The sequence below is a fragment of the Chiloscyllium punctatum genome, chromosome 1, assembly GCF_047496795.1.
Source record: "Chiloscyllium punctatum isolate Juve2018m chromosome 1, sChiPun1.3, whole genome shotgun sequence".
Taxonomy (NCBI): domain Eukaryota; kingdom Metazoa; phylum Chordata; class Chondrichthyes; order Orectolobiformes; family Hemiscylliidae; genus Chiloscyllium; species Chiloscyllium punctatum.
Window position 1 is genome coordinate 98,741,921 of NC_092739.1, and position 23,525 is coordinate 98,765,445.

The 23,525-nt window shown below is 39.1% G+C and overlaps 1 protein-coding gene across 1 annotated transcript in view; it reads left to right on the plus strand.

The window, feature by feature from the left end:
• The window catches only part of cspg4ba (chondroitin sulfate proteoglycan 4ba), a 105,827-nt gene extending 82,525 nt beyond the window's left edge, over nucleotides 1-23,302 (plus strand). Inside the window, exons 8-10 of the mRNA XM_072571618.1 lie at nucleotides 8,402-8,571; nucleotides 15,814-15,991; nucleotides 18,679-23,302. Of these exons, the coding sequence (XP_072427719.1) occupies nucleotides 8,402-8,571; nucleotides 15,814-15,991; nucleotides 18,679-20,723 (2,393 nt within the window). The 3' untranslated portion in view covers nucleotides 20,724-23,302. The remainder of the gene's footprint in view (nucleotides 1-8,401; nucleotides 8,572-15,813; nucleotides 15,992-18,678) is intronic.
• Nucleotides 23,303-23,525: the final 223 nt, after the last annotated feature.

Sequence of the window (23,525 nt, forward strand, 5' to 3'; positions counted from 1 at the left end):
TCTCCTGGACCAGACATTGGAGCAGGGCACTGGAACCCCCCCCCCCCCCCCCCTCACCTATTCCCATCATGCCAATCTCTAGGAACCTCCTCCTGTCCCACTTGCTGGTCTCTGGGAGAATCCATTGCCAGTTGGCTCTGTAGGCCCATGTGCAACATTGGCAGAGGCCACTGATTATGATTGGCTGACAGCTCTGAGCCAGGAATTTGGCCCTACTTGCAAGTTAATTCAACGGGAGGCCTGACATTGTCCAGCTACGCATCAAATTACCTCGCTTACAGAGGTACCAGCACGTTCTCCAACTGGTGCCAGGACCTGTGTTAAACATCGTTGATCTCCACCCACTGTACTACTTCTGTCAGCACAGAACGTGTTGAGTTACATACCATATTTGATAATGGCAAGCTCATGGAACAAATAGCAGAGATATCTAGTGGAATGATAGTCCTTGAAAAGGGAACTTAACAGGTTCAAGTAACAGACTGGGATCAGGGATATTAGGAAGACAATTGTGTGAATAGGTAGAGTAGATGGACAGCAAAAATTCCCCTACTTGAACCCTATATTTGCAGGCAGGTAGAGATGTTACAACAGGAAATCCAAAAGAGATGACTAGACCAGGGATCTTGTCAAATATATATGCAGGATTTTGTGCACTAAAGAAAATACAGTTTCCCAGCTAGCAGCCAGTCAGAATGAGAGAATGACCTCTTGAGTAGGGAAGCCTCTGCAAAATTGGAGAGAAAAGAAGGAGAGTGTGTGAAGAAGAAGACAGTGTGGGGGACAATATCATGGGGACAGAGTTTGTGGAGTTTGCTGATGGTACAGGTTCAGGCCTTATCATTTCAGTCTTACTCTCAAATATGAAGTGTTTAGACACTTTTTAGACCTCAGCCGGAGTATTGTGCACAATAAAGATGTGAATGCGTTGGAGAGAGAGTACAGAAGCAACTTAGTGGAATGTTTCCAGCTATTAGAAACCTCAGCTCTGAGGACAGATTGAAGATGTTACGACTGTTCTCCCTAAAAGGCTGAGAGGAGGTCTGATGAGGTTTTCAAAATCATGAGTGGGGTCGAGCAAAGTAAATAGGGTGAAGCTATTTCTGCTGGTAAAAGAAACAAAAAAGGGAGGATATAGATTTAAAGTGAACTGCAAATGAAGCAAGAGTGGTGTGAGAAAAAACCTTTTCACACAACGAATAATTAGGGCATGGAATGCACTGTCTGGAAATTGGGTAGAGGCAGGTTTAGTGGAGGCAATCATAGAGGGCATTGGATAATTATTTGAATAGTATTCAGGGATATGAGGAAAAGGCAGGAGATAGGCACTAGGGATGGACTATGTAATAAAGCCAGTGAAGACACAAGTGGCCACATTCCATACTGAAATAATTCTATAATCTGAGACTCTGGGGCATCAATTTATCCATGTACTGAAATGAGGATGATAGTCAGAAATTCAGTTTAACCCCATTTATAAAAATATTTGAGAAGACAGCATATTTTGAGAAATACATAACCATTTTTGTTTGTTGATAAGTGCACAATATCATGGCATATAATCATCTCTAACACGTGTTACACTACGGTGATGCAATTGTCTAAGTGATATCTTGCTCAGTTATTTTCAGAAAGATGCCATCCCCAAAATAGTTTCTGCAACTGCATGATGGAAAGTTAGCATTTCCTATCTGACATGCTTAGTTGCTTTTTGTATATTCCTGTGGAACGCGGGCCTTTGCTGACAAAGCTAGAATTTATTGCCCATCTCCAAAGCTCTGTTAAAAGGTGGTGCCTTTTTGAACTACTCAAGTCCATGTGGCACACATGCAGTCAGTGCTGCTAAAGTGCAAGCAAGAGGAACAAGTGACAGATAGACTTGCTGTCCAGTGCCTTTGCATTGAACAAACATTTTTTCTATTTTCCTGAATAATACGAAAAATGTTTTTTTAGACTCTGTTGCTGGAAATAAACAGTTTTAAGGGTTTTCAAATGCTGTTGGTCTTGGGTCTGAGGATAATTAATCTGATCAGAGAATGGCAAGCAATGTATCTCCTTTGTTTATAAAAATAACACATTGCATCATGAACATTAGAAAATGATGTTTTTCCAGCAATGAGTCAGCGGATCATTCAAAGCCAAAAATTGAAACAAAGAGATACTAGAGAAGGAGATGAAATGCTGGATTGAAGAACTGGCTTTATTGAGGACCCTCATTAAATGAGGAATTGGAGCCTTGGGACATAATATCAGTCCACTGTTGATTTGGCAAAATAAATGGAGAATGCATAAGAAGCTAGTAATTGAGAAACATAATGTTCTTGGAGGATTGTAGAACTGGAGAAAGTCACTGAGATAGTGTGACCACAGAAAGCTTAGAATTAAAGGACAAGAATTTCAAAGAAAAACCAAGTCTCATTTTTATTCAGGAGTGCTGGAGGTTGCTGATATTCAATAATATTCTGTTTAGAGAGAGTTTATTTAAAAAGCGAAGCATTGACGTATGCCTGTGGGGGATGCTTGGTTACATTACATTACAAGACTCAAAATTCGTACCTATTCTTAATCTCAGGATTACTCTAATCTTTGTGGATGCTAATTATTTACAATGGGTTTTGTTACAAAAAAGATCTTTATTGCCCATTTCAGATGACAGTTAACAGATGGCAAAATTCTATAAGTCTGGAGTCATATGTAGGCTATACCACATAAAGATGGTAGATTTCCTTCCCTAAAGAGGTTAATGAGCAAATAGGGTTTTTATGACAATCCAATACGTGACACTAGCATTTTATTCCAAATTAATTGATTGAATTTGAATTTTCCAACTGCTGTTGTGGGATTTGAACTCATTTCTGTGGATTATCAAGCCTGTAGCATAGACACTATGCCATTGAATCCATGGTGGAATGTTGATATCAGCACCCAGAATATGTTTAGAGTTATAGACTGATACATGATAGGAGATGGCTGTCATCCACCTTGTGGACCATTTTTAGCAAAACTCTACAAATGACTACTTCTCACACGTCAAATTTGTTTTGAATAAGTATGTTGGTAGCATGTTCTGACTTTCAAAAATCATTCTTTTAATCATATTTCATGATGAACAACCTTTCATGAGACATTTCATACCATAATTTTGGATCAGAAATGGGAGGATTAAAAATGAAGGATGGAATCCAATTTCTTCCCCATTCCCATTTCTAGATATCTTTGCCAATGCAGGATAAGAGTGCATGTCAGGCAGTTGATTAATAATCATAACTGACTGGTGCATTCTCCATGGCAACATCTCTACCAATCAAACTTTACTTGCCAACAGTCAATTAGCGCTCTCCTCTCATATAGAATAAGTGTTGTTTTTTTCCTGAAATGTCCTTGTGAATTCTCCTGATGAGTAGAAAATGAAAAGTTTATTTTTTCAACAATGCTCAACATTAGTCCTACCAAATGACTAAGAAATAACTTGTTTAAAACCTTATAATGGGTGAGGAGAAATAGACAATTCTGCCCCCTGAACCTGCTCTGTCATTTTACATCATGGTCAATCATCTTCCTCAACTGTCTCTGTGATATCCTCATATTTATTCATGTCATTAGTAACTGGATATCTACAAATTGTTTTGAATTTACTGAACAACTGAACTTCCACAGCCATCTGGGATAGAGAATTCCAGACATTCGCAGTCTCATAGTGAAGAAGTTCCTCCTTATCTCAGTCCGAAATGGTTTTCCTTTTATTATGAGACTTTGTCGCCTGATTCAAAACTCCTACAGTCCTTTCAGCATCTACTTTCTCTGTACTTGAAGAATTTTATAAGTTTCTGTGAAATCACCTCTAATTCTTTTAAACTCCAGAGACTCCAGGTCCATCTCCTTAACCTCCTCTCCAAGGATGCCCTGCTATCCCAGGAATTATTCTGATGAATGTTTGCTGCAAGTGTATTCTTCTTTGGGCAGGGGGAACCAGAACTGCACAATATACTCCAAGTGTGGCCTCATGTGTATTCCATACAATCAAAGCGAAACTTCCTTCTTCCTTTATTCAAAACCCCTTGTGATAAAGATTAATATACTGTTTTGCTTCTGGATTCTTTGCTGAGACACACACACATGCACACATGTACATATATGTTTATGGGGTGAATTTGTACTTGCAAGAGTTACATTGTACTTTGCTCAAAAACTGCATGAATCCATGTAAGACTCTGTTAACTCACTTTTTTAGATTAGAATCAGTCTAAATGTTATAACACAGACAGGGAACACAGGGGGCTAACACCTTCATCATATTATCTGGCTGACTCCAATTGGATTCTTAGAGCAGTTGGTGCTGGAGCCGACCAGGGAGAAGGCAATTCTGGATCTGGTATTGTGTAACGAACCAGAATTGGTCAGAGACCTCGAAGTGAAGGAGCCATTGGGAAGTAGTGACCATAATACATTAAGCTTCAATCTGCAATTTGAGAGGGAGAGGGTACAGTCGGAAGTGACAGTACTTCTGTTGAATAAAGGGAACTATGGAGCTATGAGGGAGGAGCTGGTGTAATACCTTAGCAGGGATGACCATGGAGGAACAATGGCAGATATTTCTGTGTATAATGCAAAAGTTGCAGGATCAGTTCATTCCTAAAAGGAAGAAAGATCCCAGGAGGAGGCATGGGTGGCCATGGCTGACGAGAGAAGTTAAGAAACATATAAAGTTAAAAGAGAAAAAGTATAACATAGCAAAGATAAGTGGGAAAACTGAGGACTGGGAAGCTTTTAAAGAGCAACAGAGGATTAATAAGAAGGAAATACGCAGAGGAAAAATGAGGTATGACGGTAAACTGGCCAATAATGTAAAGGAGGATAGGAAGAGCTTTTTTTGCAAGGCAAAAAAATGGTTAGGACTAAAATTGGGCCCTTGAAGAAAGAAACAGGGGAATATATTACGGGGAACAAAGAAATGGCAGAAAAATTAAATGGGTACTTCAGATCTGTGTTCACTGGGGAAGACACAAGCAATCTCCCTGAGGTAACAGTGGCTGAAGGACCTGAACTTAAGGGAATTTATATTTGCCAGGAATTGGTGTTGGAGAGACTGTTAGGTCTGAAGGTTGATAAGTCTCCGGGGCCTGATGGTCTACATTCCAGGGTACTGAAGGAGGTGGCTCGGGAAATCGTGGATGCGTTGGTGATTATTTTCCAGAGTTCGATAGATTCGGGGTCGGTTCCTGAGGATTGGAGGGTGGCTAATGTTATACCACTTTTTAAGAAAGGTGGGAGAGAGAAAGCAGGAAATTATAGACCAGTTAGTCTGACCTCAGTGGTGGGAAAGATGCTGGAGTCTATTATAAAGGATGAAATTATGGCACATCTGGATAGTAGTAACAGGATAGGACAGAGTCAGCATGGATTTATGAAGGGGAAATCATGCTTGTCTAATCTTCTTGAATTTTTTGAGGATGTAACTCTGAAGATGTACAAGAAAGATCCAGTGGATGTAGTATATCTGGACTTTCAGAAAGCTTTTGAGAAAGTCCCATGTAGGAGGTTAGTGAGTTAAATTAGGTGCATGGAATTGGGGGCAAAGTACTAGATTGGATTGAAAATTGGTTGGCTGATAGGAAACAAAGGGTAGTGATAAATGGCTCCATTTCAGAATGGCAGGCAGTGACCAGTGGGATACCGCAGGGATCTGTGCTGGGACTGCAGCTTTTTACAATATATGTTAATGATATAGAAGATGGTATCAGCAATAACATTAGCAAATTTGCTGATGATACAAAGCTGGGTGGCAGGGTGAAATGTGATGAGGATGTTAGGAGATTACAGGGTGACCTGGACAAGTTAGGTGAGTGGTCAGATGCAGGGCAGATGCAGTTTAATGTGGATAAATGTATGGTTATCCACTTTGGTGGCAAGAACAGGAAGGCAGATTACTACCTCAATGGAATCAATTTAGGTAAAGGGGCAGTACAGAGAGATCTGGGTGTTCTTGTACACCAGTCAATGAAGGCAAGCATGCAGGTACAGCAGGTAGTGAAGAAGGCTAATAGCATGCTGGCCTTCATAACAAGAGGAATTGAGTATATAAGCAAAGAGGTTCTTCTGCAGCTGTACGGGGCCCTGGTGAGACCACACCTGGTGTACTGTGTGCAGTTCTGGTCTCCAAATTTGAGGAAAGACATTCTAGCTATTGAGGGAGTGCAGCCTAGGTTCACGAGGTCAATTCCTGGAATGGCGGGATTACCATATACTGAAAGACTGAAGCGACTGGGCTTGTATACCCTTGAGTTTAGAAGACTGAGAGGGGATCTGATTGAGACATATAAGATTATGAAAGAATTGGACACTCTGGCAGCAGGAAACATGTTTCTGCTGATGGGTTAGTGCCGAACCAGAGGACACAGCTTAAAAATACCGGGTAGACCATTTAGGACAGAGATGAGGAGAAACTTCTTCACCCAGAGAGTGGTAGCTGTGTGGAATGCTCTGCCCCAGAGGGCAGTGGAGGCCCAGTCTCTGGATTCATTTAAGAAAGAGTTGGATAGAGCTCTCAAAGATAGTGGAATCAAGGGTTATGGAGATAAGGCAGGAAGAGGATACTGATTAGGAATGATCAGCCATTGAATGGCGGTGCAGGCTCGAAGGGCTGAATGGCCTACTCCTGCACCTATTGTCTATTGTCTATTGTTACAGTTAACCTGAGAATGTAACTTTTTAAAAAAAGGTTTTGTGATTTACACATAAAAGAAGTGAAACTAACATGGTATTCTAACAGATGAAAGACTCAACAAACAATCAAGGTATTTTTCAATGTATAATTTCAGTTACATCACACTGTAAACTTTTGCTATAAATTCTGTGCCTTACAATTGTGTCCTCCACAACCACCTGATGAAGGAGCGACGCTCCGAAAGCTAGTGCTTCCAATTAAACCTGTTGGACTATAACCTAGTGTTGTGTGATTTTTAACTAGGTCCAATTTGACATTAACATTTTCCAATTCCTTACCTTTTATGAAATACCTTGCACTGAGATTCTTCTTATAAAGTTGGATAAGCGCACACTTGTCTATTTTATATTCCATCTGCCATGTGCTTGTACACTCACTCAGCCTGTCTAAATCTCCTTGGAGTCTCATTGTATCCCCTTCAGAACTCACATTTCCATAAAATTCTGGATTATCTGAAAAGTTGTCAATATTACAATCAACGCCCACATCTAAACCATTGATAGAAGTTGTGATCAAGTGGAGACCAAGCTGTGATCCTTGTGGTACCTCTCTGATCATAGGCTGCCAACCTGCAAATGACCCATTGATTTTTGCTATTAATCAATGTAAGTAAACATTATTCTCCCTCCTGTGTAATAGACACCTACTGATTCCATTAATGAATCCCAGACCTCAGTCAGGCCTTTATAATAAGGCCTCACGGTAAAAACAGATGCCTGGCTAATATGGCTTTGGTTGAATTTTGCCACTTGAAGTCTTACACTATGCCAGAAATTGGGATACAGCTCCATTTCGCCAAGTGATTGTAGTCTAGGCAGTGGTCAGTTAAGAGATTACCACCAATATCTCCATCCAGTCACAAAGCTGGCTGCTCAGCCTCACAGTGCCACTGCTGGAGGTGGCTGTTGCTGAGACTGCAACACCAAGGAAAAGACCCATTGACAGTGTGTCCTCAGAGGCAGGCGAGTCCCATTTGGGAAAGCTGTGGGCTGATATTCCAAGTGGAGGTGGTCAGTCAACATTGATTGCATGGGGTGGGGGAGATGTTCCCCTTCATTGGATGAAAGAGTACTCTGAACGGAATATTCCCCAGGAACTGATGGAGGCCATCTGGTTTCACCTGGTGATCTCCAAATAGTATGGTTGGCCCTCCTGGTATGGGAAAAATGCTTCTGGAAGTGGGAAATGGCAGTTTACTGGCCAGTTAAGTGGCTCAATTGGCCTGCAATGGGCAGCCAAGCTGGCAATTTACCTGATGCTAAGCCAGATTGTCAGCAGCAGGAATACATGAACCTCTCATTCCAATGCTTCTGCCTGGAATTTTGTCAGCCCTCTGACCTAGAGGGGTGCAAGCAGAGGTGATTAAGGATTTTGAAAATAAATTGATTGGACACTTGAATAAGATGGAATGGAACCTGACTGTTTTGGTCTACATTTACTCGGTAGTCTAATGGTCTCCTTCTCGGTCATAAATGACTCTTGTCTCCCAGCCCATCACCAAAAGGGGCAGGAAAATGTGGGTCCGTTTTGATATAAGGGAGGATTTCTTAAATGGAAGTTAAATGCTATAATGCCTGAAAGTGTTGAGCTGACCTCTGTATTTTCCTATCGTCCATCTGAATTTTACCAGTTTTAAAGATGAATTTTAATTTTATTCACTCAATTTTGTTCTCTCAGGAACACTTAAACGTATTAAGTCTGAAGATTTGAAAGCTATAACCAATGATGACAACACTCGAAATCGCATCATAATGTATTCTTTGGTTAGTTTTCCAAAACTTGGCAGAGTGGTAAAAGTTGACACTGATAATGTGACTCACGAAGAAACCAACTTTACCCAAACCATGGTAAGTGTATGTTCAGTAATTTTCCTTTGATCTACATATAGGCTCAAAAATTGATGTAGAGCTGAAAATGTGTTGCTGGAAAAGCGCAGCAGGTCAGGCAGCATCCAAGGAACAGGAGAATCGACGTTTCGGGCATCAGCCCTTCTTCAGGAATGCGGAAAGTGTGTCCATCAGGCTAAGATAAAAGGTAGGGAGGAGGGACTTGGGGGAGGGGCGTTGGGAATGCGATAGGTGGAGGGAGGTCAAGGTGAGGGTGATAGGCCGGAGTGGGGTGGTGGCGGAGAGGTACCTGGGGTGTGCAGTGAGAGAGGGACTCACTGAAATCCTTGTAGAGATGCTCTCTTCCTCATGCCTTCCTTGAAGAAGCTCTCTTCCTCTCTACAAGACTCGCTGCCTCGCTGCCTGACCTGCTGCGCTTTTCCAGCAATACATTTTCAGCTCTGATCTCCAGCATCTGCAGTCCTCACTTTCTCCTCAAAAATTGATGTAAACATAAAACTGTCAATTTTATGATATATTTAACAATTAATTGTTTGAAGAATAAAGAAGTACTTGTGTCTACAATGCATTTTTCAAATGAACAGCACAACCCCACATGCGTCTTAACCAATAGTTGCCCTTCGTAAGTTTAGTTCAGGCCAACAGAAAAATTCTTCTGTTCCTGTTCAGATGGTGCCATGCATCAGGCTTAAAAGGAAACTTGGGCCTCATTCGAAAGGCCCCTCCTAGTACCGCATTGAACTTATTTGCTTTCGCTTGGACTCCTGGCCATACAGTCATATAGCACGGAAATAGATCGTTCAGTCCAACTCATCCTTGCTGACTAGGTTTCCCAAACTAAACTAGTTCCACTTGTCTGCTTTTGGACCATATCCCTCTAAACTTTTCCTATTCATGTACCTGTGCAAAAGTCTTTTAAATGTTGTAATTGCATCTGCCTCTACCACTTGCTGTGGCAGTTCATTCCACATACAAACCACCCTCTGTGTGAAATAGTTACCCCTCAGGTCCCTTTTAAATCTTTCTCCTCTCCCCTTAAAACATACCACCTAGTTTTGAACTCCCCCTACCCACTTTATGTGTTCTCCTCATTATTTTATAAACCTCTTAAGGTTTAACTCTCAACCTCTTACATTCCAGGGGAAAATGTCCCAGCCTGTCATTATAACTCAAACACTCTAGTCCCAACCCTCAGTCAGATGTCAGAGTGCCACCATTAAGCCATAGTGACCATTAATTTAACTTTTAATAATTAATATCACCATTTTCACTGAAATAAAACTTTTAAAACACATTTTAATCAGAAAAGGAGCTATTCTTGTCTGTACTCCTTTGACAAAAGCACAATGTTAGTTTGTTGGCTGTACTTTTAAATCCAGTCACAATATATAATGAGGTAAATTTTCTGCAATGGTTCTCTGTATCTCCCACTAGAACTCAGGAAATGATTCTGTTAATCTGTCAGATTTATATGGATCGCTTGACTTTCTTCTTTTGAGAAAGCTGAAGAAAAATATTGTGCACATTTTCCTCAGGTATTTTTATTGCAAAATCAGCACTGAATCCTGATAATATTCTGAACAGTGTTTGATAGTCCATGCAAGTGTACAAGCTTTCTACAAATGTTCTTAAGCTTTGCCTCATTTCCAGCTGTTTTGTTTAATATACTGATTAAAATCCATGATACATACCCTATTCAGATACATAATTGCCAAAGATTTTTTAATGTAGAGTATCATGACTTTTAGTGCAATGAAACAGAAACTGAGGATAGACAGAATAATGGGATAAAGAATGATTGCCTTTGTTTCAAATGCCATAAATACATCTTAAATAATTCATACAGACAACATTAAGAGCTCATGAAATATTCAGCCAGTAAGTTCTAACTTAACCAAGTGGGAACCTGTGTATCCAATGGGAAATAAAGAGGGATCAGTCAGATCAGACACAATAAATAATTTATTTGGACAACCTGAAATAATTCATTTCCTTGTATTTGATCAATTCTTCATAAGCTAGAAAAGGAAGCTCTTGTATATTTCAGTCATGAACAAATATTTGATTTTCTTTGTTTGAATTTTCCAGCTTTTTTTTATTCATTCACAGATGAGGGTGTTGCTGACCAGGTCAGCATTTGTTGCCCATCCCTAATTGCCCAGAGAGCAGTTAAGAGACGCTTATATTGTTGTGGGTCTGGAGGCCAGACCAGGAGAAAATGAGGGCTGTAGATGCTGAAGATCAGAGTTGAAACGTGTGGCGCTGGAAAGAGACAGCAGGTCAGGCAGCGTCCAAGGAGCAGAAGAATCGACATTTCAGGCATGACTGGTGAACGCGATTCACCTGCTATAGGCCAGACCAGGCAAGGATGGCAGTTTCCTCCCTTGAAGGGCATTAGTGAACTAGATGTCTTATTCCAGACAAACAACAATGGTTTTGTGGCCATTATTCAGCTCTTAATTCCAGATTTTTATTGAATTCAAATTCCACCATCTGCCAGGGTGGGATTCGAACATGGGAACCCAGAGCATTACCTGGATCTGTGGATTAATGGTCCAACCATAATGCCATTAGGCCACCTCCTCCCCTATGCCTGGGCCTTAGAATGTATGAGTATACTGAAGTCCATAGGTGCTCTACTTTGAGCAAAGCCAAGTCATTTACGGAACAGTCATATTTACTAAGGTCCAATGATATTTTTATACATTTGATTAGGCAGTCACTTAAATACTGTAAACATTCAGGCACGTTCATAAATGCTGTAAGGAGACAATTGCTGATAATGCAATTAGGGAAAAATCTATTAGGGCAGAGCCTTACTGGGGCCTGAGTAATGTACATTATCCAGGAAAATAGAACAGAATCACATGAGCTGTCTGGTGCTTTTCATCATTTATTTAAATGATTTGGATGTGAATATTAGGAGGTATGGTTAGTAAGTTTGCAGATGACACCAAAACTGGTGGTGTGGTGGACAGTGAAGAAGGTTACCTCAGAGTACAACTGGACCTTGATCAGATGGGCCAATGGGCCAAGGAGTGGCAGATGGAGTTTAATTTAGATACATGTGAGATGTTACATTTTGGTCAGGCAACCCAGAGAAGAACTTACTCAAGTAATGATAGAGTCCTGGGGAGTGTTGCCGAACAATGAGACATAAGGGTGCAGGAGCATGGTTCCTTGAAAATAGAATCGCAGGTAGACAGAGTAGTAAAAAATGCTTGCTTTCATTGGTCAGTGCACTGAATATAGGAGCTGGGACATCATGTTATGGCTGTACAGGACTTTGATGATACTTTGAGAATACTGTGTTCAATCTTGGTCTTCCTGGTATGGGAAAGAAGTTGTTAATCTTGAAAAGGTTCAGAAAAGATTTACAAGGACATTCTGTGGTTTAGAGGGTTTGAGCTACAGGGAGAGCTGAATAGGCAGGGGATTTTCTTCCGGGAGTGTCAGAGACTGAGGGGTGACTTTTGAGATTTATAAAATCATGAGAGGCATGGATAGGTTGAATAGAGGTCTTTTTCCCAGGGTAGAGGAGTCCAAAACTAGAGGGCATAGGTTTAAGGCGAGAGAGGAAAGATTTAATAGAGACCTGAGTGGCAAATGTTTCAAACAGAGGGTGTTGCGTGTATAGAATGAGCTGCCAGAGGAAGTGGTGGAGGTGGGTACAGTTACAACATTTAAAAGGCACCTGGATGGGTACATGAATAGGAAGGATTTAGAAGGAATAGGCTAAATGCTGGAAAATGGGATTAGATCAGTTTAGGATATGTGGTCGGCATGGGTGAGTTGGACTGAAGGATCTGTTTCCATGCTGTATGACTCTGTGATGCCTATCTCAATGTCAGAACCAACTCATTGCATTCCACCTCCATGGGCATTGGCGTCCAATAAGTGCCAACATCTAAGAAGTCTCATGATACGTCACATATTAACAATCACGCTGAGCCTTTCTGGATACGTACATCATCCCAGCACTTTCCCCTTTTTCATTCATTCAGAGATGAGGGGCACTGACTGATTTAGCATTTACTGCCCCAAAGGACAGTTACGAGTCAGCCACATTGCCAGGGCTCTGTCATCACAGATAAGCCAGACCAGGTAAAGATGATAGATTCCTTTCCCTAAAGGACATGAGTGAATCAGCTGGGAATTTTATGATATTGACAGTGGTGCCATTAGGTTAGTTTTTGATTAGATTTTTATTCAAAATTCACCATCTGCCTTAACGGGATTTGAACCCTTGTCACCAACACATTGACAAACACAGAAACAGCTGAAGAAATTCAGCAACTCTGGTAGCATCTATGGTGGGAGAAGCAGTGTTAACATTTGAGTTTGACATAACTCTTCAGAATTCTGACACTGAACCAATGAGCATGTAAAAAAATCAGTGATCTCTGATTATTTTTTGACACCAGTTAAATAAATATATCCTCATGCTTCTCAGCATGGATCACCATGTGTCTTCCCATCAGCCTGTGTTGTTGAAGTTCATCACTTATTTCTTATTTTCTACATTTGCAAGTTTTAGTCATTTGATAGTCTAAAGCTGGAGTATTTCTGAAAAATCACTCAGTTTATCGAAACCTTTGGTCTCATGCTCATCAGGGCAATTTGCATGAAATTTCCAGTCTCAAGGCAAAACAAAATTTATTCACATATCTGAAAAAGTGTCACCGGACCCAAAACATGAACTCTGATTTCTCTCCACAGATGCTACCCGACCCTCTGAGCTTTTCCAGCAATTTTTGTTTCTGATTTCCAGCATCCACAGTTCTTTGTTTTGTTTTAGTCCACTTATATGTTGTGGGAAATACACTTGACCACTTATATCTCATTTCATCATTTGCATTTATTGTTTAGATTAGATTGCTTACAGTGTGGAAACAGGCCCTTCGGCCTAACAAGTCCACACCGCCCCGCCGAAGCGCAACCCACCCATACCCCTACATTTACCCCTTACCCAACTACGGGCAATTTAGCATGGCCAATTCACCTGACCTGCACATCTTTGGACTGTGGGAGGAAACTGGAGCACCCGGAGGAAACCCACACAGATACGGGGAGAACGTGCAAACTCCACACAGACAGTCGCCTGAGGTGGGAATTGAACCCAGGTCTCTGGCGCTGTGAGGCAGCAGTGCTAACCACTGTGCCACCGTACAGTGTTCTGAGCACCAGGAACCCACAAAATCAAATTTATGTTGTAGCCGTAACAAGGACAGATAAATTTGTATCTTGTTATGCAACATAATAAATCCAAAGTAGATTTTCCTATTCCTGCACTTTCTGAGACAGTTTGGGTGGAGCAACCAGGTGACACACTGCACAAGGCCAGTGAACTTTGCATGTCATCAACCTGTGTTCCTACATTTGAATAGCAGCAGGTGGATGTGGAGACAATGACACAATCCTTTGCAAAACTCAACATTAAACTGGTCTGTGCCCTGTCTGGAGACTTAATAGCATAAACTTTAAAGAATAACTTAGCAGGAACCCAAGGAGAAATATATTATTATGATCCCTAAATATTTAAACTTCATTACATTCATGATCTTCACCTTGATAGATAGGGACTGTTGGCAACAACTTAAGTTATGCTGAGTTTCAAAATATTATAATTAATCCAAGCATAAATTGGTATTTTTTATCTTCATTGCTGATTTTAAAAAACTGGTGTGTTCAAAGCATAAATATTTATGCTGTCAACCCTGTTTGACGTGAACTTTCAACAACTCTAAAAGTAACGATGGCAGCTTTATGAAAGGGCAGTTTCCCCCACCAACCATTAACATCCCCCACCACCCCCAAGGTTTGCAGGCCCAGCCACACATCAATTTGGATAGTGCAACTCAATATTAAAGAGAAAAAAGGAAGCAAGTGATTAAATTTGATTTGTCATGAATTGTACCGGGTGGGCGTTTGGAACGCATTGCCAGCAGAGGTGGTAGAGGCAGGCAAGGTAGATTCATTTAAGATGCGTCTGGACAGATACATGAGTAGATGGGGAGCAGAGGGTTACAAATGCTTAGGAATTGACTAACAGGTTTAGACAGTACATTTGGATCGGCTCAGGCTTGAAGGGCCGAAGGGCCTGTTCCTGGGCTGAAAATTTTCTTTATTTTTTAGGTGCTTATTAGATACCATCAAATGAAAATCTATATAGCTATATAGCTATATTGTCTGGCTGATTATATCCTGTAACTAGATACCATTTCAACTATGCACCATCGAATAACAACATTAAAATGATTTAAGGAATTTTTAGAATGTTGGAGTCCAACTCGCCCATGCCGACCACATATCCTAAACTGATCTAGTCCCATTTTCCAGCATTTAGCCTACTCCTTTTAAACCCTTCCTATTCATGTACCCATCCAGGTGCCTTTTGAATGTACCCACCTCCACCACTTCCTCTGGCAGCTCATTCTATACACGCAACACCCTCTGTTTGAAACATTCCATGTTGGAGATAAACCTTTTGGGTGGGATTTTTATTTCCAGTGTTTACTTGTTTTGAACCACTGTGTAGCCATGTTGCTATCTACTGCTTCTGATACAATTACTACATGAAGCAAATGAAGAAAACAGAAAAAAAAAATTAAATCAATTGCAATATCTTTTTAATTCAAAATGGATAAATGTAAATATCCTTAAAACAAAAGCTTGCAAAGATTTGAATCCAAGTAGCTAATTTATTTTCTGTTCAAACAAATGGTGATAAAGAGAATTGATGTGGAAGAAAAGTTAAATTGATAATCAAAATGAATTTAATCTAATACAGCTAATTAACTCAGGATAATATGTATCTCAAGGACAGTTATGAATGGACAAGATGATGCTGTGTTCCAAATTATTGAAGTCTTAAGATGTCACATTTTGTTGGTCAGTTACTCACTCAGTCAGTTATCCAACCCAGTAGAAGGAGATGGCGCTTTCTCAGAAAGTCCTAATCATTTTCTGTAAATTTGTAGAGGTTTAATATAATTTTTGAAGCTTCTTGAGATTTTAGGAACAATATTTTTCTTGGACATTAATCTCATCCTGATTCATTCTTAGCTGGGGATTAATGGGTAAAATTAGGTAATAGGACAGATAATAATATAATGGCAAAGTAAAAATAGGCAACTAATGTGTAAGTGCAGTTGCTTGTAAACATCATAGGTATTACATTTTATGTTAACGCCAGTTATCTAAGTTAAACCTGTCTGCTGCATATATCATTGTTTTCTACAGGTGAATGAAGGCTTGATTGCATATGAACATACACACGCTGATGCCATGGGCTGGACTGCTGAAGATTCATTTACCTTTATAGTGTTTTCCCCACCAGCCTCATTGGAACCGCAAGAGTTTCATGTCACCATCTCGTACGTCAACACTGGACATTCCAGTTGTCTATTTGCAAATACAGGTGAAATATTCAAATTATATCTTAAGTGTATGTAAATTCTGGAGCCTGCCCAACATAATCATTCCGATCTCCTTGCATTTCTTAAAATTTGATCCTGAATTTTCTCACATATAAACAAGACTTTTACCATAAGTGGACTGAACCTGGGATTTGTTATTTCTACCTTTGTGCCAATTCCACACCAATTGCAATAATAATGAGCTATTTAGACAGAGGGGCAACTAAATATTTGATAAACTATGAGTATATTTTATGAACTGCTTCATCACATCAGCATTTTAGAGTATTGTGCTTATGCTTGATTGTCCAGCCTCTACATACAGTCAATAAGCTTCAACATAGTCATCAATTATTGTTTCTTCAAGACAAAATTTTCCTTGCTCTATCCAAACAAGTTCCCGGCCCACCAAAAATGAAAGCTTTTGGGCCCCAACTTTATTTTTCCCATCATTGGTTATTGTGCTGTTTTTGCAAACTGAAATTTAGTTTTTTTTTGCACAAATTTGCATAAATAACCTTACGCCCTTCTAGGCTGTTCTATAAATATAAATGATGGAAAATGTCTCAGAATGGCACAATGGAAACGAGTTCCTTTTTGTCTCACTGATTTTGTTTTAATGTTATCTAATGCTCTTCTGTTGAACCAATTCACAAATCATTCAACTAAATAACTTTCCATCGATGATTGAACTATCTGTTGCTTCTTTCTCTATCACCTCGTCATATCTGCCTTTTTCTTTTACCAATTATTACAAAACTACCATTTAGTTTTTGATTCTAACTTAAGCATAAAAGATTAACGGGTTTTTTTTTCTCTTTACTGATACCTACTAAATTGCTGTGTAGATCCAGCATTTTATGTTTACCTTATAGATGTTTTACCATTTTAGCCAGGAGCAAGGAATACAATTCACAATCTGATTGATGCTGTCTCTCATCATTGGCTTTTCTCATTTAATTGGTTTTATTATTTGTTCAGACAGTATGTTATTTTAAATCCAGCAGAGCCTTGCTTTCTCAAACTTTGATCTGAATCCACATTCCTAGCATAGGTTTGCATCAAAGTTTACCTCAACATTTAGCAGATCACAGAAGACAGATTAGAAAAAGTGAAGGGCTTTGATAAAGGCCATTAATATCCCTACAGAAAGCAGTAATGAAGTAGCAGGATGCATAAATATGCCAATCAGAGAAGCTTGTTGCAAAATCATAGCAGTTGTAATTGAAGATTTTAATTTCTACATCAAATGAGAAAATAGAACTGTTCAAATTCCCAAACACATTGAATTTCTTGAGTGTATTTGGCACAGTTTTCTAAAACAGTATTTCCTCTGATCCATGTACGGCGCCTGCCTCCCACTCCACTCTCTCAAGCCACCTACAGCTTGACTATCAGCCTGGGGTTGCAAACCTGCCGACTCATCAGTATTTTAAATGTAGATCTCCTAACTGAGACAAGGTAAGATGGAATCCTATTTGTGCTATCACGGGAGATTGGATCTGTCTGCTCACTGCAATGTTCAAAGGCAGACAGCAGCCATTACTGGGCTTTCCATTGTACAACAGAATGGAAAAGACAGGAAATCAGAAGGTAGCAGTCTTATGGCACAGATTATTGATCAAATAGTCAATGAAAAAGGTATCATTCTTGCTCTGAGTGAATAATGCCTTCTTTCCTAAAATAATCTCGACAGCAGAAACATAATTTAATTGCTTCATGCATTATTACCAGTCAGCTCTGCACTGTTGTGTACTAGATTGTTCGCTTCTCTTGATGTTTGATTGGGAAATTGTTTACAGGTCCTCTGCAGTCCATTTACAAGCTTGTGAAGAAGTAGTGAATAGTATGGTTAGTAATATGCAATTAGCTGGAGGTATGTGGTTTGCCCTTCTCCATCCTTGCTTTGAAAGTAACAGCGCATCCTGGCTGTGTCAGAAAAATGACATGGCATCAGGAGACAGCCGACACCTGGTTAATTCCTTTCCTTGGTGGGAAATTAAGCTCTTTTCCTTTGCGTAAAACCAGGAGTTGAACTGTTAATGCTACTGCTATGTTGCAGGGTTCAACCGTTTGTTTTTATTTTGGGTACAGCACCAAATAAATATGTTGCCTGAGTGTGCTTCTGCTCTTTGGTGAAACACCTAACTCCATGATGAGCTATAAGCAATATTTTAAATTTTAATCATCATGGAAATGAGTTTGACTCAATGTAGGTACATTATTAGCTCAATTCAGTGTTAATATGCACATCTAAGCCAATAGACTGCGGTTCAAACTCCATTCTAGGTCTTTCCAACAGGCTGATATCTGTAGTCATAACTCAGGAATTGTTGCATTATCATCTTTCAGATGAGAGATGAAGGCACCATCTTCTGTCTCAATTATATGGAGAAGATTTCATGGTACTATTCAATGAAAAGCTTTTTTTCTAGTGAGCTGATCAACATATCTCAGTTTTCAGTTAACACCACTAAAATTTATCATTTCTCTGTTGCTTTTTATGGAATCTTGCTCTGTGCAATTTATGTATTAAATTTAGCTGCAAAGCAGTGACTCTCCTTAAAAAATAATATCAATGGATGAACCATGCTGGGATATCCAAATGATGTCCAAGGTGCTATATAAATGCAAATTATAACTCAACATAGTTTACTTTACTTAAGGCAGTTTTTGTTTTCCTTAATAGGTGCTGCTGTTTCAGAAGGTGAAAGAGTACTGATTGACAAATTTAAGCTGGATGCTTCAAACCTACTGGTCAAACTTCCAGAGTCCGAACGTTCATTTTATGAAGTGTGGTACCAAGTAACAGCTTTGCCTAACCATGGTGTGATTGTAGTTGGTGAGCGTAACCTCACTAAGCAGAAACCCTATTTTTCTCAGTTTATTCTTAATAAATATGGAATAACATACGTGCATGACGACTCAGAAAGTCTGAAAGATAATTTTACCTTTGCTGCATGGTTAAATCCAAAAAGCAAAGCTGCATTAATGCCCTTGAATGACAGTGAAGTAATACAAGAGATGTTCAATATTACCATTACTCCTGTTAATGATCATCCTCCAGAACTGAAAACTAAAGCCCCCAGTTTGAAGATATTGCAGGGTTACAATACTGCACTGAATTCAGACCATATAAACGTTGAAGATTTAGATAATCTACCAGAAGAAATCAAATACAATATTATCAGTGGACCCAATAATGGCTATTTAGCAGCAGCAGAGAACTTGAATTTGTCTGTCACGTATTTTACACAGGCTGATATCAATGATGGTAAAATTTGGTTTGTTCAAGATGGAAGCTCATCATCTGGTGTTTTTTATTTTAGTGTAACTGATGGTAAACACCGGCCATTATACAAGTTATTTAATTTGGAGGTTATACCTATTAAGATCACACTTATAAACAACACTCAACTAGAAATTGAACAGGGACAAAGTATTTCTACCATCACCAATGAACACTTGGCTGCAGAAACGAATGGAAAAGTTGCAGTGATAAGTTATGAAATTACTGGACCTCCACAATTTGGACATATAATGATTGGAAACAAAAATGTGAGTTTGTTTAAGCAGGAAGACATTATGAGAGGACTTTTGAGTTATCATATGACTAATCTTTCTGCATCACACGATAGCTTTGAGTTCACAGTACTGACTTCTGAAAGCAATGTGTCTGAGCAGGTAGTTAACATTACAGTAAGGCCTTTGCTGAAAATGGCAAAAAACTTTAAGATTCCCACTGGAACCACCTGTCAGCTTGGGACAAACATGTTGGATGCCAGTATGTTGGCCAACCAGACTGCAAGTATTCCTGAGTTTGAAGTAAAGCGATTACCATCCTATGGCAGACTTGTGAGACTAGGCCATACATCGAGAATTCGAAGAGAAGCTGAAAAAATATTTACTCAGAGAGACATTGAATTAGGTCTTTTGTTCCTTGAGGTTGAAGCCAATATGACTGGGTTGGACTTATTGAATGACTCTTTTGATTTTCTTTTGACAGCAAATAACGTGCAACCAGCTGAAGGCACCTTTCTCTACAGTATTACTCCAATTAATGGTTCTGAAGTACTTGACATCACATCAATTGAAAATTCACTATTTAATTCACGTATGTCAGATTTAGCCTCTACATCAGCACAGTTATCACCGAGCCCTCGAACAGAGACACCCATGTTTTCTCCTACTAAACCTGTGCCACATTGGCGAAACCGATCTCGCTGGGGAAATCGCAAAAGTAACATGTCTGCCTTTGCCCCAGATGTGACACTGGCAAGCTTCATACAACAGACTGCATTAGAACAAGTCAATGACAAGCCTGTTGCTCAAAACATTCAGGATGACAGCTCTCTTCAGATAATTTTGCCATTAGCAGTTTTAGCTCTTTTGCTCGTCATCTTCACAATTGTTGTATTTTTGATAAAACAGAAGAAGAAACCAAGTCACAAGCCTCTCATTAGTAATTGTCCCAATAATGGTGAAGCGTACAGTCCAAACTTTCACCCAGTAGAGAGAAGCCCAACAGTTCCAGCTGTCACAGTCTCCCATCTTAATACAGGTGGCCTTTCTGGCCCTTCACTGATAGAAAGACAGAATCGAATGGTTACCACAGCCTCCAGTTCAAAAGACACCTCAACTCTACTTTATAACTGTTCCCAGATTGATGCAGAAATGGTGCAGCATTGTCGTACGACCCATCCAACTTTGAGGAACAACCAATATTGGGTTTAATAAAGCAAGAGATTTACATTTTCCCATGAACCTTGCTGTGTTACAAAGAAATAAGAGAGAGGAATTGCTGACCGAATCACATTCAGTCTTATTTTTTAAAATAAATGTCCAGAACATGAAAAGTGATCACATATCATCTTTACATGTTGCACTGCTAAAATGAATTTTGAATTTTTTTTCAGAAAACAAGTGGTCGGTATGATAATTAAAATCATTATTTTAACAGTTTGCCATCATACTTTGAAATCAGATATTCCTCACCTCAAAGCCAGATTTTTGCTTCAGAGTGTAGGTAACTCAAGTGGGGAAGTTCCCAACTTGGCAGATCTGCTTTACTTTACAGACCTGTAAGAACCAATTTACACTCCAGGAAGAAGGAGGAATTGATCATGTTGAAGACCTCCAACCCTAGAAGTAAATCCAAAGCAACCATAGGGGACACGCGAGTGCTGAGACAGATTGGTTAGAAGACCCATCTTAGTTCTGTGGGATATCATTTCAATTATTTCAGAAGCTGTTAGGCCCTTTTGTACTTCTCCCTGAAGCCCTCAAAGACCCTTCATACCCTGCCCTACCATACCACCTCCATTGCCACTTACCTGTATCCATTATGAGCAGAGCATAGGAGCCATGTGAAGGTAAAAATAAAACTTTCATTTATGCACACTCAATTATTTTTTTTTAAAAACTCCCACTCATGGAACTCTATCAAAGCTTTTAAATCTCCTCAAGTGACAAATCTCTTGTAAAAATAACTTTCAGTGGAGATCCTAGATCAAAGACTGTTAATCCTTTAATGGCTTCTTTAAGCTGTCCATCAAACTGTGAACTCAAAAGGCCCTATTGAAATAATTGTGGCTTTGAAACTCAACTCATAATGGCCTTATCACAAAACATCCATGGAAACAACACAACCAAACTGGTATTTTTCAAACCTATGACAGATCACCAGTAAACCAAGATAGTGCAGCTAGATTTTTTCTTATGTCTTGGCAGCTTTGGTTTTTTTATGGCATGTTCAAAAGAGCATGAATTTGAAACAAAAACCTAAGATGGAACTTATCTGTCCCCCAAGATTGTTTAAATCTACTGTTTAGATCTGTGGCTCTCCCGTTGTGTGTTTAACCCTTTGGAGCAGCTAAAAATGGGAACTGTTTGTATTCAGTACTAACTTAGCAGAAAGTGAGGACTGCAGATGCTGGAGATCAGAGTTTAAAAATATGTTGCTGGAAAATGTGTTGGCCTGCTGCACTTTTCCAGCAACACATTTTTAAGTTCAGTACTAACTTACAATGGCATTGCTGTGTAGGTTGTGCCCCACCTTACCCCTCCAGCAAAAGTGGGTTAAAGTTCAGTCGGAAATGAGGTGTGAGACTTCGACATCCTTGTCCTCCTCACTCCACAACTGTCAAGCACCCACATTCTATCATTTGTTAGCAGATCTGTTGTCAAAGGAAGTATGCTCACTTTCTTTTTACAAAATCTAGATTTACTTAATTTAGTTATACTTGGTAATTCTTTAAGGCTCTTAAGTAATTGGGTAAAAATTCAAAGAGGTATATTTGTAATATTAAATTAACATGATTTTGAAGATTTAGAAGAATCAATCAGTGAAATGTGACATTTCGTTTAAAATTTTGCCTTGTTGTATTTGTAGTAAATAGCAAATTTGGGATATAAGCACTTCAAGAATTTTATGCCCTAATTTGTTGAATGGGGTTGAGTGGATTTTTGCAATTTGCTCATTAATATTAAGTATTAATATTAACAGCAGTGGAATTGGGATATCTTCTCTACTTTTCATCACTATGTGGCAACATCAAGTATTTCAAAATCCAAGTACAGTTCAGGTCATTTGTAGTGCAAATCTCTCCATTACTTGATTCAATAATCTGCATGAACCACAAGTAATATCCACTTCTGCACCAACACAAAATATTTCACTTTGAAGTGAGAGGAATACAAGTAGTATTTTCCAATACTTGATTAATATATATCAGTAAGAAATAAATAAAATGAGGGCAATTTACTTTTGGTGTACTTAGAAAGGGTTTGTTACTTTATCGATGATACGGTAATTCTTCAATATTTTTATGGAGAATCTAGGTATAATGTTTAAAGTTGTCTTTTCAAATGCCTTGTTGCTACAATTAGCAAAGACTGAAAGTTTTTTACTCAACTTGTTTCAGGTTAGGAATGTTATGTAAAAAGTGATTTTTCGCATGAATATATATGTTAAAAAGTCAAAATATTGGATTGTGATTGATTTTATTAATCATAGCACTGGACCTAAATATCTGATGTCCTTATCTGTGCTGTTCTTCTACAGTGACTGTGAATAAATGTTTTGGGTAAAAATATTTCTATACCATATGCAATATTTTTACACCTGTTCTACTCTTCACAAATTAGGAATGGACTTTCCATTATCACACAATAGAAATTGAATGAACTTAAGTTTTAATATGCACTGAAGAAAATGATGCCAAGTTTCCAGTGACTCACTAAGCTCCAAAGGATATTACTCAATGGTATGCCATCGTGTATGATTCTAAGCTAATAAAAAATGTCGACATGTACTTGTCTCGTCCTGAAAACTCTTCATTACTTTCTGTGCAATATTCTGAGAAATAACTTGAAACCTTTCTAATAATCAAATTCTGGTCTCATGAGTATCCTTTTTATGAACACTCCATCATTAGACTAAACCTAAATTATGGAAACCCTCCCGAAACCTTTCCATTTCTATAGCTTTCCTTTTCCTCCTAAAGACGTTCCTTAAAATCTGCCTCTTTGCAAATT